The sequence below is a fragment of the Engraulis encrasicolus genome, chromosome 21 (assembly GCF_034702125.1).
Source record: "Engraulis encrasicolus isolate BLACKSEA-1 chromosome 21, IST_EnEncr_1.0, whole genome shotgun sequence".
NCBI lineage: Eukaryota > Metazoa > Chordata > Actinopteri > Clupeiformes > Engraulidae > Engraulis > Engraulis encrasicolus.
Genome location: NC_085877.1, coordinates 24617714 through 24634156, shown reverse-complemented (window position 1 = coordinate 24634156; position 16443 = coordinate 24617714). Strand labels below are relative to the sequence as shown.

Sequence of the window (16443 nt, the reverse complement as noted above, 5' to 3'; positions counted from 1 at the left end):
GATTATATGTGTATTATTTGTTACTGTGAAGCTGGGGTTTACTTAACCTAACAAATCTAATGTATTTTACTTACTTATGGTGCCCCAAGTTTCTTGTTGTTGTATTCTCTCATGTGATCTGCTAATCATGTGACCTGCTAATCATGTGACTCGTGTCATGTGACCAACCTGATTGTTTTAAAAAGTGGCATACATGTGACCTGCTCTTGATACGCCCTGAAGAAGGCCATAAGGGCCGAAACGCGTAGGCATTGTAGCCAAATAAAAAAGTAAAAAAATTGCAACCTTGAAAAGGATACGCCCTGAAGAAGGCCATAAGGGCCGAAACGCGTAGGCATTGTAGCCAAATAAAAAAGTAAAAAAATTGCAACCTTGAGTGCCTCAGCATCTGTCTTCCTGGACCAAGTTTGAGAGCCCCTACACTGATGAGCACTAAGGAAAAAAGGTGAAGACCCAGAAGCACTCCAATTACCTGCTTGTGTTTGACATCAGCGGCATTTGAAGGAATGAACTACTGTACATATGTGTACTACCTTTACACAAGTACTGTGCATCGTAAAAAAAAAGTTGTGTAAAGAGCTATTTCAAGCTTGTTAAAGATGTGTGAATGCCTCAGACATACTGTATGCTGATAGTGAAACCCTAGATTACTGAAGATTAGTGTAAAAATGTGTAAATACTGCAAAACATGACAGGTGAGGTGATCTTGCATTCTTATCACCTTAAAGCTGACAACTATTACTTTTCAAAGCTTGCTTCATTACATTGCACGACACATTTCATACAAATGTCCCCACAAAGTAATGCTTTCACTTTGCCTGTTTATTACACATTCAGTAAACACAATCAATAGCACCGACGACCCTCATGTGGTTCGCACCTTTTCATGGCACTGTTGCTTGGCAACCATTGTGGCGATGAATTGAATCAAAAACAAAGGACAATGTTAAGGGTTTGAACCTCCAGGAAGCAAATGTTTCTCAGTGCAGGAAAGCCAGACCCTTTGCATTGCATTGATTCACCCTTATGATAAAATGGTGTTGAAGTGCATTATACAAAACCTATATCAATGTAGTAGTATCACTTCAGTATTACTGTAGCGTTAGGCAGTGAATGCAGAATTTTTGACAGGAAAATATGCATGGGTGTCATGGAGGGGTTATGGGAGGACATCACAAGAGTATAGTTCATCAGCTGTTGGAGGAGGCCAGGGTTGGGGCAGGCGGAGGACCTGGCTGGCAGCCTTCACGGACACATGACACACACACATGCCAACCTGCGCAGCATGTTGTGGTGGGGAAGGGGGTAGAGAGGCATCAGGGAGGAGTAGGCCTATAGTTCTTCAGCTGTTGGAGGAAGCCAGGGTTGGGGCAGGTGGAGGGCCTGGCGGCCTTCACGGCGTCGAAAGCCTCTTGGAAAGTGAGAGCGTCCCGAGACATCAGGTAGCCTACTGCCACGGAGGCCGAGCGGGACACTCCTGCATTGCAGTGGACCAGCACCACATCTCCCTGTCAAGACACACACACACGCACACACACACACAGACGCACGCACGCACGCACACACGCACACGCACACTCAGTGATGGGCACCCTGGGTTCATTAGTTTAAATCCATTGCCATTTACGTGGTTTTACCCATCCGATTAAACTAGATGATTGCCATAATTAGCTCTTAAATAGTCAACCACCTGTTTAAATTGTTAATTGTTCAGATGAAACCAAGTCATTTGTAATATGTGGCACTGAAGTGCAAAGAATGAATCCAGGTTACCCACCCATGACAGCATACAAAGTCATACATACAGGTATGTTAAGAAATACACATCCAATGTATCATAAAACAAAGCCAAACACATTGCAGGGGACAGAAGACCTCTTGTGTATATGTATGACAACATGCGGGTGCAGCCATTCACCGCAATAACCAAGTACGGTACGACCACGCCAAATTATTTCTTTTTTAAAATATATTTTTGGTCTGTCATTAGTTGATTTATATAATGATAGGATAGGGAGACAGGAAACGAGTGGGGAGAGAGAGAGAGAGATGGGGACGGTTCGGCAAAGGACCCGGGCCAGAGTCAACTCGAACCCGGGTTGGCGTCGTAGCAGCCCAGTGCCCTACCGTTACAGCCAAATGATTTCAACCACAAACTCTACCTCGTCTCTGACTTGATCAATGAAGGCAAAGCATTCTGGGAAGTAGGAAGTGATGTCAGTCTCTGGAACATCTAGCACGGTGACCGTCTTGTAGCTCAACAGGTCGGGAAATGCGTTCTCCACTCCATACGCCACATTCAGTACATGTGTCACCTGAGGAAAAGGTTGCAGAAGTCATCCTGAGTAATAATTATGCAATACATCAAGCAATAGTCATGGTTGGCATGGCATTGTTCAACTGCGTATATAGCTTTTATATACTGTACAGTTGAAAGGTGTCATGCCAACCATGGTTATTGCTTGTAGTGAAAAGTAACATGCACTGGCATTGCTATGATTTGAAAGCCAAACCTGTGCTTAGTAAAATTGTAATGTGTTGTATTGAGTCACAGACAAATCAATGGGTGGTTGACGTGACGCCTTGTTTTTACGTAACATTGGTTAAAAACCTACAAAACTGTTATTTTTCCTCTTACAAAACAAATGTAAATGAAAGAAGATGTGGTACATTATGTTTCATATTAGTCTTAGATGAGAAGAAACATTTCTGTTAAGATTTACAGTATGTGCATCAGGGCTTGACATTAACTTTTTCACCCACAGGCCACTGTGGCTAGTGGTTTTCCCGAGTCACTAGCCATTCAGATATTCTACTAGCCAAATATTTTATATTGTTTTTTTTCTTTATCATGATAGTGTACATCTAACCTCAGAAGATGAGGTGCTAAAGCAAGAAGAGTGTATAGCTTTCAACATGGAAGTATACCAAGCAAATAGAAACTGAGTAACTGAGCTTTTTCTTGAGCTTAAATACAAACAATTGAAGGGGCAAACAACATAATATAGGCTACTATGATACATATGTCATACCAAGGAATAAGCTGCCAGCCAAATTGGCTAGTGACACTGAAAGTATTACTAGCCACAGCCAAGTTTTACCAGCATTTGGCCGGTTGGCAGGTGCCAGTGTCAAGCCCTGATGTGAAGGTTTATATGTCAAATGTCCTGCGGAGTGACTGTAACATTAATGAAACCTGGAATATAATATCTATATTAATTAACCAACAACATTTTGAATAATTTATGAAGCATTTGGCATGATTGCATAAATATTAACCTTATATTAAAATATATGAATGTGAAAAAACTCAATACAGTAATATTAACTACAAGTTCAATTTAGTAACAGAAATTGCGTCCTGCGGGGTGACATGTATGTGTCAGGTTTGTGGACGGGCAGCTGCAAGGCCAACTACAAGGGTCTTAAAGACAGGCTCCTAACCAGTCAGTAAGCTTACCTCAGTTATTGGAGAGTGGTGTGGAAGTTTAAGGTGACTATTAGCCTCGTATTATGTCTACATATTGCAATGTTTCTGTCACGCAATGCTTAGGTTCATTTTATGGTGTCCTGCGGTGTGACTGCTCTGATAGAAGGAAAAAAATGTATGAATGAAAACAATTATTAAGATTAAACACAATATCATTATCTAGTTAGCATGAGCTAAGAGGTCAGTCATGTATACAAAAGGATTAAAATGGCCACAATGCAGTGAATTTCTTGTGGTGTGACTTCATGTCCTGCGGTGTGACATGCTTATGCAATGCATTACTCAATCCTTACTTGTTTTTCATGCATCATGCAAGGATATAGGATACCAGGAGATTTATTTGTCACATTCACACAATTATTACAAGTAATACAGTGAAACCATGCAGTGAAATCACTGCCTGTACAATGTATTGGCGTGTGTGGGTGGGGGTGGAGGTGTGGGTAGGTAGTAGTGTATGTGTGGGGTGGGGGTTAAAGGAACAATTAGTACAAAGAGCATGGGGGATATGTTTGTGCAGAATATTAATAATTTTATTGTATCTTACAGAAATGTCACACCAAGGATGTCACACCGCAGGGCACATTTTCCCAAAAATGGCAAAAAATTAGGCGAAATTCCACGGACCACTAAGAGTTTTATTTATTTATTTATTTATTTTCCCATCATTTTTTCAGGAATTTGATTTTTTTTTTTTTTTTGGCGTTACGCCCTTAAACGTCAACCACCCAATATACTGTTCTACTTGCTGTCGGTTAAAATTAAATCAGTGTTGCTCATTTGTTGCATTGTTGCTTATGCAGCTGGGTAGTTTGAGGGAAAGCAAAAGCTCTGCCACTTCAAACCTCAGAAGGCCATGTGTCTGGGTTGGATGTGAACATCACAGATGTTCCTGGTTTTGCAATGATAATCTAGCAAGTCAAAATGTCTAAAGCCAGTCTGATAGGTACTGGCTAGGCCTATATTGACAGTTCATGATAGCAGTCTTTTGTTTGCTGGTGAGGCTGCTGGAGCAATACCACCAATATGTGCCGAACGTCCTTAATTTTCCAAAACAAATCCAGGGGGAGTGGGACTAGCGACGTGAATCACCTTGTGTTTCGTCAGCGTGCCAATATCTTGGGCAACATCCTGGGATGCTGAGGGGAAACAAAATGTTACAATGTTTCAAAAGTAGCCAAACAAATACTATACAGTAACAAGCTGCACATAGTTACACTGTTACTACTGAAATGTGAATCTTACAAAGTAGAAGAAATGGCTTGATGACGCCAACGTGTAGGTCCAGACTCAAGTCTTTGACAAATCCGCAAGAGCTGCTGCCTTCCGTTGAACATTCTGTAACTTGGACTTCATCGCCACTTCGTGTTTCTATAAATTGTTCTCCTGTGACAGTTGTCACACGCGTGGACTGTTTCTTCAGATGCGATTTAGAAAATCCCTGAATTTCACTGGCGAGGGAATTCATCTTGTTGCATCACCGTAATCAACATACAGCGGAATTTCACCTGATGAAGACCACACAGTTATTTATTCCCCTTTTCATTTAAAATGACAATAACAGACCCATGCGAGAGACTTGAATGAATGTTTACAGCCAGAGCTCACGACTGGAGTTCAACTTCCGGTTTCTTGAGTGCTGGCTCGAGAGAAGTAAAATAAAAGCCCTCCACATAGGCTATGCATATTGCACAAAAAGCCACACACAATAATATTGGCCTAATAATGGTTTGTAGCGGGTGAAATATAACATAGGTTAATAATATTGCATTTGCATATCTAAACTATAATAATAATAATAATAATAATAGGTAATGGGCCTAATATTATTATTATTATTATTATTATTATTATTATTATTATTATTATATGGGTCATGGCTTAATGGTTAAGGAATCTGTCTTGGAAATGGCTTGGTAGATTGCAGGTTCAAATGCCATACCCTCCATGACTAAAGTGCCTTTGAGGAATAACCCCACATTACTCCAGGGGACTGCAACTGATACCCTGTAAAGCCTAGTTAGAAATGTCAGCTAAGTGTAGCCTACTGTGAAGTCATAAATTAAATCTCAGATAAGCCTAAAGATTTGACAGCGAGACCCATGCAGTTTAACTCAGATATAGGCTAACGTAATTTATTACTTCAAAAATAATGTGTGTGTGTGTGTGTGCGTGTGTGTGTGCGCGCAACAACTGTACACAGGGCCCCACGGCAAAACACTGATAGGGCCCCCATACGGCCTGTCAAAGTCGTAATAGGGCCCCTACCTCCAATACGGGAGGTCCTGGGCCCAGGGGTAAATGTCCTGCTCGCTCCTCCTATTGCCCTACAATTTCAGAACGCAGTATCTCTCCGTACTGGTAAACTGAGAAAAAAGGCTTTAAAGTTTCCTTTTTGGCTGGGCAACTGAGTTGAAGGCAAAGTGGTGATGACACTTTCATATGATACTTGTTTATGGTGGATATTTATGCACACAAAGAAAAAAAATGACTTTTTAGCTGAAAAATGAAGATACTGTGGTCTGTTGTGGTATTGCTGTCTACACCCAAACCACAATTTCAATGGATAAGTGCAGTATCTCACATGATATACTATGTTTTTGGCTTGTACGACGTAACTTCTTAATACAAAAAACTCAATTTCGACCATTTTCGAGATACTGCGTTCTGAAATTGCACGGCAGCATAGTTCCGCCCCTGTGTGTGTGTGTGTGTGTGTGTGTGTGTGTGTGTGTGTGTGTGTGTGTGTGTGTGTGTGTGTGTGTGTGTGTGTGTGTGTGTGTGTGTGTGTGTGTAATTTACAGACTGAAGCCATGATCATCAGAATTTAAAAATGCATTTATTCAACAATGTTGGCAAAGTAAGCTGAACGAATATAAAGCAAAAAGCAACATAAAAACAATTTGGCAATTATAGAAGCTGCAACATGTCAGACAAAGCAAAGTTTCACAATTTTACAACAATGATTTTTTCAGATACAAGCATGTTGTTTAAAAACACGTTTATTTGGATGCTGTTCTTTTACAAGACATAAAAACGATAAAAAATAATCTTCTCCTTTGTCATGTCCCTTGTTTTTTTTTTTTTTTTTTACTTTTGGCACCACACAATTAATCCCCATACACCGTCGGCTGAAGTAAACATGGCATAATGCATACATTGTTAAACTGATTAAACATTACAAATAGGAAACTTGACATGCAATGTGGTGTAACAATATGCTGTTTGCACTGTATGTGTGTGAGTGAACAAGGAATCTGTAATCTTGCTCCCAAAAGCGGTGCTATGATGATATTCTGTATAGTTATTTATGGGGTTTGTTTCAATAAGTTCCTCCATTTGTTTCCTATGGCCTCATTCCCTCAGTCCTTGCCCTCCTCTCATAGAGGAAACGATGAGGTTTCTCATTGGTACTGGCAAGCAGCTCACAGAGACTTTTCTGGGGCAATACAAAAGTAAAAACTAATAATCATATTGAGAGCAGGAGGCCTGAGGAAACCACTGCAAAGCAATTTTGAGACAGCCCCATGTACTGTACTCACGAGTCTTGACCACCGAGTGTGGGTGGTCAAGGTTCATGTCGCCAGAAAACGAGAGCGTGTGCGTTTGTTTGAATGATTTCGCTTCAACAATGCACCTGTTTGTGATATACTGTGTGCAGTGGCGGAACAATTGCACACAGGGCCCCAGGGCAAGACACTTATAGGGCCCCCTATACAGCTTGCCAAGCTCACAATAGGGCCCCCACCACCAATACGGGACGGCCCTGGGCCCAGGGGCAAGTGCCCTGCTCGCCCTCCCTATATCTCCGCCCCTGACTGTATGTATCAATTGACATGTACTGCCAATTCAATTCATTGACTGATTCTGACAGTGAAGGTTCACCACTCAGTACAGTCATGACCACCCAAATTCCTGTATCCAAAATAATATGAGATGGCACGGGTCACAAATCACCCTCACTCCGTCTTGAGGACCAAGAGGCATACACAGTAAGCGTCAGTCAAGCATTAAAAACATGCATGCACCCACATTCAGCCCGGAACTGAACAGACCCCCCATGTAGATCTCACACATAGACATGAACTACTGGGCCCATACCACGATATTTGGTTTCAGACTTTAAGCCACACTCAATGAAATGAGCATTTTATGTGAACCTTCCTCCCCTACGGTGCAGCTCAAAAGATGGCTACATGACTTAGGCAAGTGCATCCTTAAGTTATAGCCATGAAAAATAAACTCCATGCTGAGATGTAAACAGACATTTTTAAACAGGCAGTCTCAGGGCAGCACAGGCGAGGGCAGCCCCCACAGACCTGCATAGAGTCTTCCTATACAGATCCGTGGCAGGCCCCCTCACCAAGCAGGGGTGCGTACTAGCAACCCAGTAGGTTGCCAATGGGAGATTGCATTGCAACCAAACAAGTTGCTAACCTGTTCAGCTAGTAATGACACTGTCATGACTACTGAGACACACCCCAGTTCAGCATAATGATTACAAAATGTACTATACTATGTCTATGAGTTCAGCATATCCATGCATCCACGTTTGGCACATGCACTGCTGTATAAAATTATACATTTTGCACTTTCCCCCAAAAAACTACGCTTTTGTTAAAAAGACAACACAATAGAGTAAAACAAGTTTAAAACGATTCCCCAGGCATCAACACACAGGCAATACAATCCACATCCAATACATGGGAATACTGGACAACATCATCTGACTTCATCTCATCAAGATCATTGTATCACTAAATTGCATTATTTCCTAATGAAGTTGGCCACCATTCACTGTCTTATGCTCATGGCAGCATGCTACACATCTATCTATGACTTGGCAGTTTCCATGTCGGATCTGATATCACCAAGTAATTAGTCGTCCTGGATCAACATGGTTGCTCCTTTCATAGCACATCTATGGTCTGCACTGTGGCACTTCTTAAGTTCTTCCAGGCCAAGGGACAATGACTGCAGTAGAAAGCAGACTACTACTTGGCACAAATGGCTTTTCTCAGAACTCTCAGCACTTCCAAGTGTATCAGCCTAATTAGTCACGCCCAGTGATTGGATACTCTTCATTTGTCACGTCCAGCGATTGGATACTCCGCATAGTTCACCAAAGAGTATCCATTCACTGGACGTGACTAATTAGGCTGATACACTTGGAAGTGCGCGCACTAGAGTTTTGAGAAATACCCATATTGTACATTCCGTTATCCAAACTCCCATACTCCCTTGTGCTTGTGGCCTCGTGATGATGTGGCAAGACGTCATTGACGATGGAAGTTTAATTCAATATCTCATAAAAATGCAATTTATAGGTCATTCTCTCTAGCCAGGCTTTGCCCTCCTAGTGACACAACACTTTCAGCGTTGCAACTTGTCTCGAAGAGATTTGAACATCGATGGTAATCAGGCTACATTCTCTCATTTGCAATGGGGGCGTTGAATGGGGGGGAAGTCCCACAAAAGTTGATGTGCCTGGGCTGACAGCGGGGAAACTTCGGAAGCAGGGCGTCAGCGAAGCACAAGGCCACAAGCACAACTCCAGGAGGGGAGTTTGGATTAATCGAATGGACACAGAGTCACTTATCCAGTTGTTTCCTCCATCCTTGAGCCATATAAAAACTAAATAGAACACGTGTAATGTTTTTGTATCCTTCCCTTATGTGTCTGAACTGATTTTTTTTTCTGCGAGATATTGAATAAAAACGTATCATATGTCATGGATGACCCCTTTGTCAGAAGGCCGCGGAGGAAACAACCAGAGGAATGGATTGGGAGGCAGCCCACTATTTTGGCCACATTTGTAAACATGAGACCGCTTTTGGATAGGTAGGATTAAGTAGATGTGGGGTAGTGGGGTGTAAAAAAACAAAACATTAAAACAGTCTGGCACCTAAGATCCCACCACCACTGACTTGTAGGCGGTGAGACAAGAAGGCACCTCTGGTACAATGGGAGGGGGTGCACGCAGCAGGCAGCAAAAGCGTCTAAGAAGTTGAAGAAGCCCGCTGAACTGAAGAGTCCAAACGCGGAACATTCACCCTTTCGTTCGGGGAGGGGCAGCAACCAACCAAATCTCATGCTTAGAAAACGTAGAGACATTCTGTTGGCTGCTGCTGAAGCACATCATAGCTCATTATATATTGTTAACTGAAGTTCAATTTGTCTTTTGACATCTTTGACACCTATCACGCTGGCTTTTCAATACAAGCTATTAAATCACTTCTGCCGCTTTTGCCGCGTGCGGTCTGCTCTGACAGTAAGGGAGATGGGGTTGCGTTGATGGTGGGTATGGGTATGTGGGGTGGGGTTGGTTGGATCAGGGCCCTGGATCCCTCTGTTGGCCACTGTAGATCACTCTGGATGGCACTGGATTCCCACGGCACTGCAGTGCAGTCTCTGTCTAGGCGAACATGGTGAGAGAGATCCACTATGGAGGGGGAGAGAGAGAGAGAGAGAGAGAGAGAGAGAGAGAGAGAGAGAGAGAGAGAGAGAGGGAGAGAGAGAGAGAGGGAGAGAGAGGGAGAGGGGGGAGAGAGAGAGAGAGGGAGAGAGAGAGAGAGAGAGAGAGAGGGGGAGAGAGAGAGAGAGAGAGAAATGGTAGGAAATGGGGTGGAATGGGGAAAGAGAAAAAGAACAGAACGCAAGACACTTTTAAAAACAAAAAGAGAGAAATCCAAACCCCAGGAACTGATCTGATGGACATTTTTACAGCTGAACACCATGTTCATCTCTAAAGATGGCATGAAAACAAAACACTACAGAAATGCCAATGTATAGTTGAGAAACACTGTGCGATTACGACACCATGTTCCGGTCTTAGGAGTGTACTGTTCTCTGGAAAGATCATCTACAAGATTAGGCAATACCTATTGTTAGTCACTAGGCCTTGTAATTACGGTACACTGTCGACATCTGGTGAAACCCCTTGAAAAACTTTTGCTTCAATTCCTCACAATCTGACTGCTGTTTTACATAGCTTTACTGGTATAGTATGTGTGTGTGTGTGTGAGTGGGGGGGGGGTGTCTTTCTTAATGTTTTAGCTAAGGCTCTCCGTTATGGTATAGTAATGTTGCTATGATATACAGTGGATGAATATGTCCAGCGAAGAAAAGAAATGGCAAATAAATCAATTTTGCAGACAGAGAGACAGACGGCGGCCCGTCCGCACAATACCAGAGGGGTAAATCCAGGACCGTATTAAGACACTGCGGTGCCCCTGGGCACTACATGTCGCAGGCGCCCCCCTTTATGAACAATATTTGTAAAGTTTGTGCCATGTGGTGCCCTCTAACTGGTTGTAATTGGTTGGTGCCCCTGTTCACTGTGCCACTGGTCCTTATGGATAATCCGTAACGTTATTTTAGGGATACATCTATTAGCACTAATACATACAATGTTCCTGTATAAGTAACTTGTAAGGCATGTACAAAGCAAAATCAAACATTTGTTAGGCATGTATTCGCAAATGTCTTGTTCATGCACAATAAGGGATTTATTACCAATTTAAACTTAGTAAAGACCTAGTAGGCCTTAGCATTTGCTTAGTACATACCTTACAAGTTACTTATGCAGGCATCAACATTGTATGTATTAGTGCAAATGGATGTATCCCCAAAATAAAGTGTTACCGGATAATCCGGCCCTAGATAAATCTGCATTTCAGACTACACGGTGAAGGAGAGATTTGCTATTTGGTGTCACTCACCTGGAAGAAGTTTAGGGATATAACTCCATCACGGTCTGTGTCCATCGTGTTAAATGTTTCTGCAAAGGAAGAGGAGGGGTTGGTGTTAAATAAATAGTGTGTAAATACCCATACAATGATGATGACATACTGTACCTAAGTGAGTGTGTTTTTTCTTCTTCTTTGCCTTGTACGATATATACAGTATGTGTGCGTGTGCAGGTTAGTGTGTGTGTGTGTGTGTGTGTGTGTGTGTGTGTGTGTGTGTGTGTGTGTGTGTGTGTGTGTGTGTGTGTGTGTGTGTGTGTGTGTGTGTGCATATGTGTTTTCAGCAGAAGGGGATTGAAATCAAAAGGTCCTGTATTATTTGACTTCTGGTGCCTGTGTGTGTGTGTGTGTGTGTGTGTGTGTGTGTGTGTGTGTGTGTGTGTGTGTGTGTGTGTGTGTGTGTGTGTGTGTGTGTGTGTGTGTGTGTGTGTGTGTATGTGCGTGTTTGTGTGTGTGTGTGTGTGTGTGTGTGTGTGTGTGTGTGTGTGTGTGTGTGTGTGTGCACGCACGTGTGTCTGTTTGTGTGCGTGTGTGCGCGTGCGTGTGCGTGTGTGTGTGTATGTACGTATGTCTGTTCATGTATATATGTGCCCTTCTACGGTCCCCACGTGTGTATGTATAGTATACTGTATGTTCCTGGAAACACAACAGCATGACTCGGGATTTCTAGTGTATGTGTTTTTGTGTGCATTTGCACCCCAACTGAGGTCACTGTACAAGTGGACAAGTCAGCAAGCCCTGGGGCCCCCGTTCAAAGGGCTGCAACTACTGTAAATGTACACAAGAAATATGAGGGCCCCCCTTTGAGAATGGCTATGTAAACTAGAGGGTTGTCATTGTCAAAAGACACAGTTTGGAAATGTAGGCTAAAGTGATTTCTGTCGCATGTCAACCACAGGATACAGTTCATTGGGGGCTTTGGTAAAGACTGTAAAGTTTTAATCAACTAGTCTCACGACTGTAACTCAGTGATCCTGAAAGTGAAGCGAAAGTCCACCTGGGAAACTCCCCTCGTCATCGTGACACAGCACTTCACAGCGCACACTGCAACACAACAAAATTGCATTTGTGCTGCCTCACCCTTGAAAAGTAGCACCAATTGAACCTCAAGGTGTGGTAGGATGGTACCATTCTCATTCTTAGGGGACCTAAGTCACGGAGGAGGATGGGGGAGAGCACAGGTTAATCACTCCCGCCTTAAACCTGGTTGGTCGGGAATCGAACCGGCAACCTTCACGCTACAAACTTACCTCTGGCTCCCATGTGAATCATAACCCCTACCATGTTCAATTTATCATAACTGAAGTATAATCTCACTGTCACATGCTAAGGGCAGACATGGGTAAGCGGTTAGGGCGTCAGACTTGTAGCCCAAAGGTTGCCAGTTCGACTCCCGACCCGCCAGATAGGTGAGGGGAGTAATTAACCAGTGCTCTTCCCCATCCTCCTCCATGACTGAGGTACAGTGAGCATGGTAGTCTACCATCCCACCCACTGCTCCCTTGGGGCGCCATTGGGGGCTGCCCCCTTGCACGGGTGAGGCATAAATGCAATTTCGTTGTGTGCAGTGTCCTTGTGTGCTGTGGGGTGCTGTGTCACAATGGCAATGGTAGTTGGAGTTTCCCAATCAGGCTTTCACTTTCATGCTGCGTTTTGCCCAGCACATCTTCAGTTTCGCTCCAAGCGCTGAACGCGTTGTTCACTCAAAGAAAAAAGAAACAGTATTCAGTGCGCTGTGCGCTGTGTTTCCTGAACTCTCATCATGAGTCAAATCTGTTGTTTGGAAACATTACTCACGTACTTGGCTCGCGTCATGAGTCCTTACTGGAGGGCTTATTCAGCTATTGTATACAATACTGCTGTAGGTGTGTATATGCGGGTGTCAACACAATGGCAGTTTACAAGCATGGAAGATGAAAAATGCATTTCAAGATGTACTGCCAAGTCAAACATTATTAAGGTACAATTACCGTAGTCACAAAATGATGCAGGTGATATGTACGGGATAACAACCAAGCAGTGCACTTGTGGTCACAGTTAAACATTTATTTAAGAATAGGCTATTTAAAATGTCAAATTATTCTATAATTTCTTGACAATTATAATCACTGTCTATTGTAAAACCTGACGTGCAGTGAATGCTTTAGTGACAACAATATGAGTCTGTCTCATTTTCAACGTCTGAGCATCCTGCATAGAAGTACTTGGACTTGATGGTGGTAATAAATGTTAATGGAAAAGAACACATTTGTCGATGGGCAACAAGCATTTTGATTATGACCATTAACGGTGAACTTTCAAAGCTAAATTTAACATATATAGTATGCTTCCCATATGTACAGCGGTGGTACAAAGGCTGGATAATTGCCCGGTATACGGTATACGTATAACCGGCCATCCAGGCACTTTGTTCGTGAAAGAACCGTCCCGCCCCTTTTGGGGGACAACAAACCGAATGGCTCATGAGCTTACATGCACCATCGGCTAGCCTTAATAAACACAGTCCATGGTTCAGCCACGGATGTTTGGCTTTATTATTTGAACATCCAACAACACAAGTCTTCGGCATGTTGAACGTGAACAACGCTAGTCAACAGGTCCTTGTCTTTCGCTTCTTCTTTCCCGACACCAACAGGGCCTTGCCTTGACTTATTCCCCAATGTCACGCCGGTTATACGTATACAGGACTTTTTCCCGGTGAACGATGATTTTGGCCTAACCTCAATGGTATCAAATCTCATGCCGCTACAGCAGGCCCATCTGAAATAGTCATATAGACTAAATAAAGCATTTTGGCTGTTTGTGGTCAAAATAGTTCATATAAGATTACTAAAACGTTCTCTCTCAATGTCTGATACAAAACAATACAACCTGTACTTATATAGCAAAATATCACAACTCAAAGCGCTTTCAAAATAGCCTACACATACACACATACACTTGCCCACATTCACACACCAGCTGCCTCACGACGTCAGTTGTCCAGGGTTCATGTGAGAAGGTGCATGCATACATACACAAGCAGACACACACACACACACACACACACACTTTCCACATTCACACACCAGCTCTAGAGGCTGCCGCACGGCGCCAATTGTCCAGGGTTTGTGTGAGAAAGGGCAACATACACTCGTACACACACGCACGCATTCATACACACTCTAACATAAAAACAATAACAATAGAATAGAAAGATGATTCAGGAAGTGTTCATAACATAATGGAAAATGCCTGAACTGTGTTTTTGTTCCAGCTCAGTCCTTGGTGGTACTCACTGAACATGGTCTCCAGTCGGACCAAGCAAGTGACAAAGTTGTCAAAGTCAACGGACAGGTCCTCCTCCGTGTAGCGCAGGATGATCAGCTGGAATAGGTGATTGGTCAGCTTGAAGCCTAAATAGATGACAGACAGAGCCAGCATCCAATCAACAGCCAGAAAGATACAGGCACATAGAAAGAAAAGAGGCTGTACATAAGAAGAATTAATTCAAAATGTCTATCAATTAGCATATAGAGTATACTACTGTAAGTACAAGTGTGTACCAGCAGCTGCTAAATGCGTGCTGCAGTATACGGAGAAAAAGGTTTGCAAAAAATTAGCTTTTAAAAATCCCCCACATTATAAAGATAAAATTATCAAACAGTTCAGTACAAAAAAGAATGACGCTGTTAGTGCTCCCCAATTGAACCTATGATCTTCAGGCTACAGGTCCAGTTGTACAACCTGTCAAATATGATAACATACATGAAAGTCCTTGTGCACAAGCCTTCAGTAATACAGGTAGGCTACAGGTGTATGGCAGGACACATTGATCACTGAAAACGTTTTTTAATTTCTTGGAGCAAAGGAGTTTCGGCCATTGCGTCTTCAGATTTGCTTTAAGCGTTGAACGTGTTGTTTGTTGGAAGAAGAGAAAAAACACTATTCAGTGTGCAATGTTTCCTGTACTCTTGTCATGAATCAAACCAATTATTTCTCGGAGTAAACAATGCATTTTGCCCCATACGTCTTCAGTTTCGCTCCAAGCATTAAACGCGTCCAAGCAGTTCCCAAGCATGGAAAATGAAAGACAAATGCATTTCAAGATGCACTGCCAAGTCAAACCTATAGGCATAGCTATGGTGACACAGCATGTGCTTTCTTAATATGGAGAAAGATTGATGATGATTAAAATATTGTGATCTTTCTCATTAGTCTTTCAAGATGCATTGCCAAAACATTCTTTAGGTACAATTACCATAGTCACAAGATGATGCAGGTGTTATGTAAGGGATAACCACCAAGCATGCACTTGAGGTCACAGCTAAACATTTATGTAAGAATAGGCTATTTATTATTACATTATTCTATAATTATATTATATCATTATTATTATACTATATATTAGAGATGCACCGGATCCGGATCCGGTTCCGGATCCGGCAGGATAATAGGGTTTTTCACAGGATCCGGATCCGGTTCCAGGATCCAGGATCCGGTAGCCGAGGCTTTTCAGTCAAAATAGTTTGAGCCAACGTGATAAAAAGGGTCCACGTGTGCGAGTAGGCTATGTGTTTCAACCCTTTCGTAGGATCCGGTATCCGGTTCCGGATCCGGCAGGATCTTAAGCAGTGGATCCGGTATCCGGCAGGATCCTAAAAATCAGGATCCGGTGCATCTCTTCTATATATTATATTATAATCACTGTCTGTTGGAACATCTGACTGCAGCCAAGGCCACATATCAACATACTGTATGTATTGGGGACTGAATAATTAAAATTATGTTTTTTTTTTCTTTTTTCTCTATTTGGAGCCAATAACATGTTTTGACACTTCATTGGGTTCGGAATGAAGTGTTATGACTATTGTTTTATTGGCTAAAAGAATAAAAAAAGGAAAAGCCAACAACCATCAGATATAGGACGTTAATTTTCTGTAACTGATACATTCATTCTTGAAGTTTTCTTTTGTTTCAGACATGTAAAAGGTTTTTTTCCAGGTTCATGTCAGGTAAAGGAAAAAAACTGAAACAAAGGTAAACTTTAAGAATCAACAGCAATCAGTGTGTGTGTTTTCTAAATATACATTCAATGGTAATCAGTGTGCGAGGAACCTGCATCACAAGAGGCTTATGCACAAGTACTTCTATGGACTTTGATGAACAGAATAGTTGACTTTGATGGAGACCTGGCATCAGGGAGAGAATACAACTTATTCAGCT

At 42.4% G+C, this 16443-nt stretch overlaps 2 protein-coding genes across 2 annotated transcripts in view; both read right to left on the bottom strand.

The window, feature by feature from the left end:
- Positions 1–789: 789 nt before the first annotated feature.
- On the bottom strand, positions 790–5106 carry dusp19b (dual specificity phosphatase 19b). The gene is made up of 4 exons (XM_063186450.1): positions 4736–5106; positions 4583–4629; positions 2163–2315; positions 790–1508 (listed from the first exon to the last, which is right to left on the bottom strand). The coding sequence occupies exons 1-4, from the start codon at positions 4956–4958 to the stop codon at positions 1317–1319; spliced, it is 615 nt and encodes a 204-aa protein (XP_063042520.1). The 5' UTR covers positions 4959–5106; the 3' UTR covers positions 790–1316.
- A 1207-nt stretch (positions 5107–6313) lies between these two features.
- Positions 6314–16443, bottom strand: part of capn1 (calpain 1) — a 65789-nt gene continuing 55659 nt past the window's right edge. The window contains exons 20-22 of the mRNA XM_063186448.1: positions 14517–14633; positions 11212–11270; positions 6314–9932 (exon numbers count right to left, since the gene is read on the bottom strand). Of these exons, the coding sequence (XP_063042518.1) occupies positions 9906–9932; positions 11212–11270; positions 14517–14633 (203 nt within the window). The 3' untranslated portion in view covers positions 6314–9905. The remainder of the gene's footprint in view (positions 9933–11211; positions 11271–14516; positions 14634–16443) is intronic.

Bases quoted from the DNA above. Each gene is read 5' to 3' on its own strand.
- dusp19b (XM_063186450.1), bottom strand. From the start codon at position 4,958: ATGAATTCCCTCGCCAGTGAAATTCAGGGATTTTCTAAATCGCATCTG. The intron at 4,630-4,735 runs GTAAGATTCACA...GTTTCCCCTCAG, and splicing joins CAAGCCATTTCTTCTACTTT to CATCCCAGGATGTTGCCCAA. The intron at 2,316-4,582 runs GTGATTCACGTC...CCTTTTCCTCAG, and splicing joins GCACGCTGACGAAACACAAG to GTGACACATGTACTGAATGT.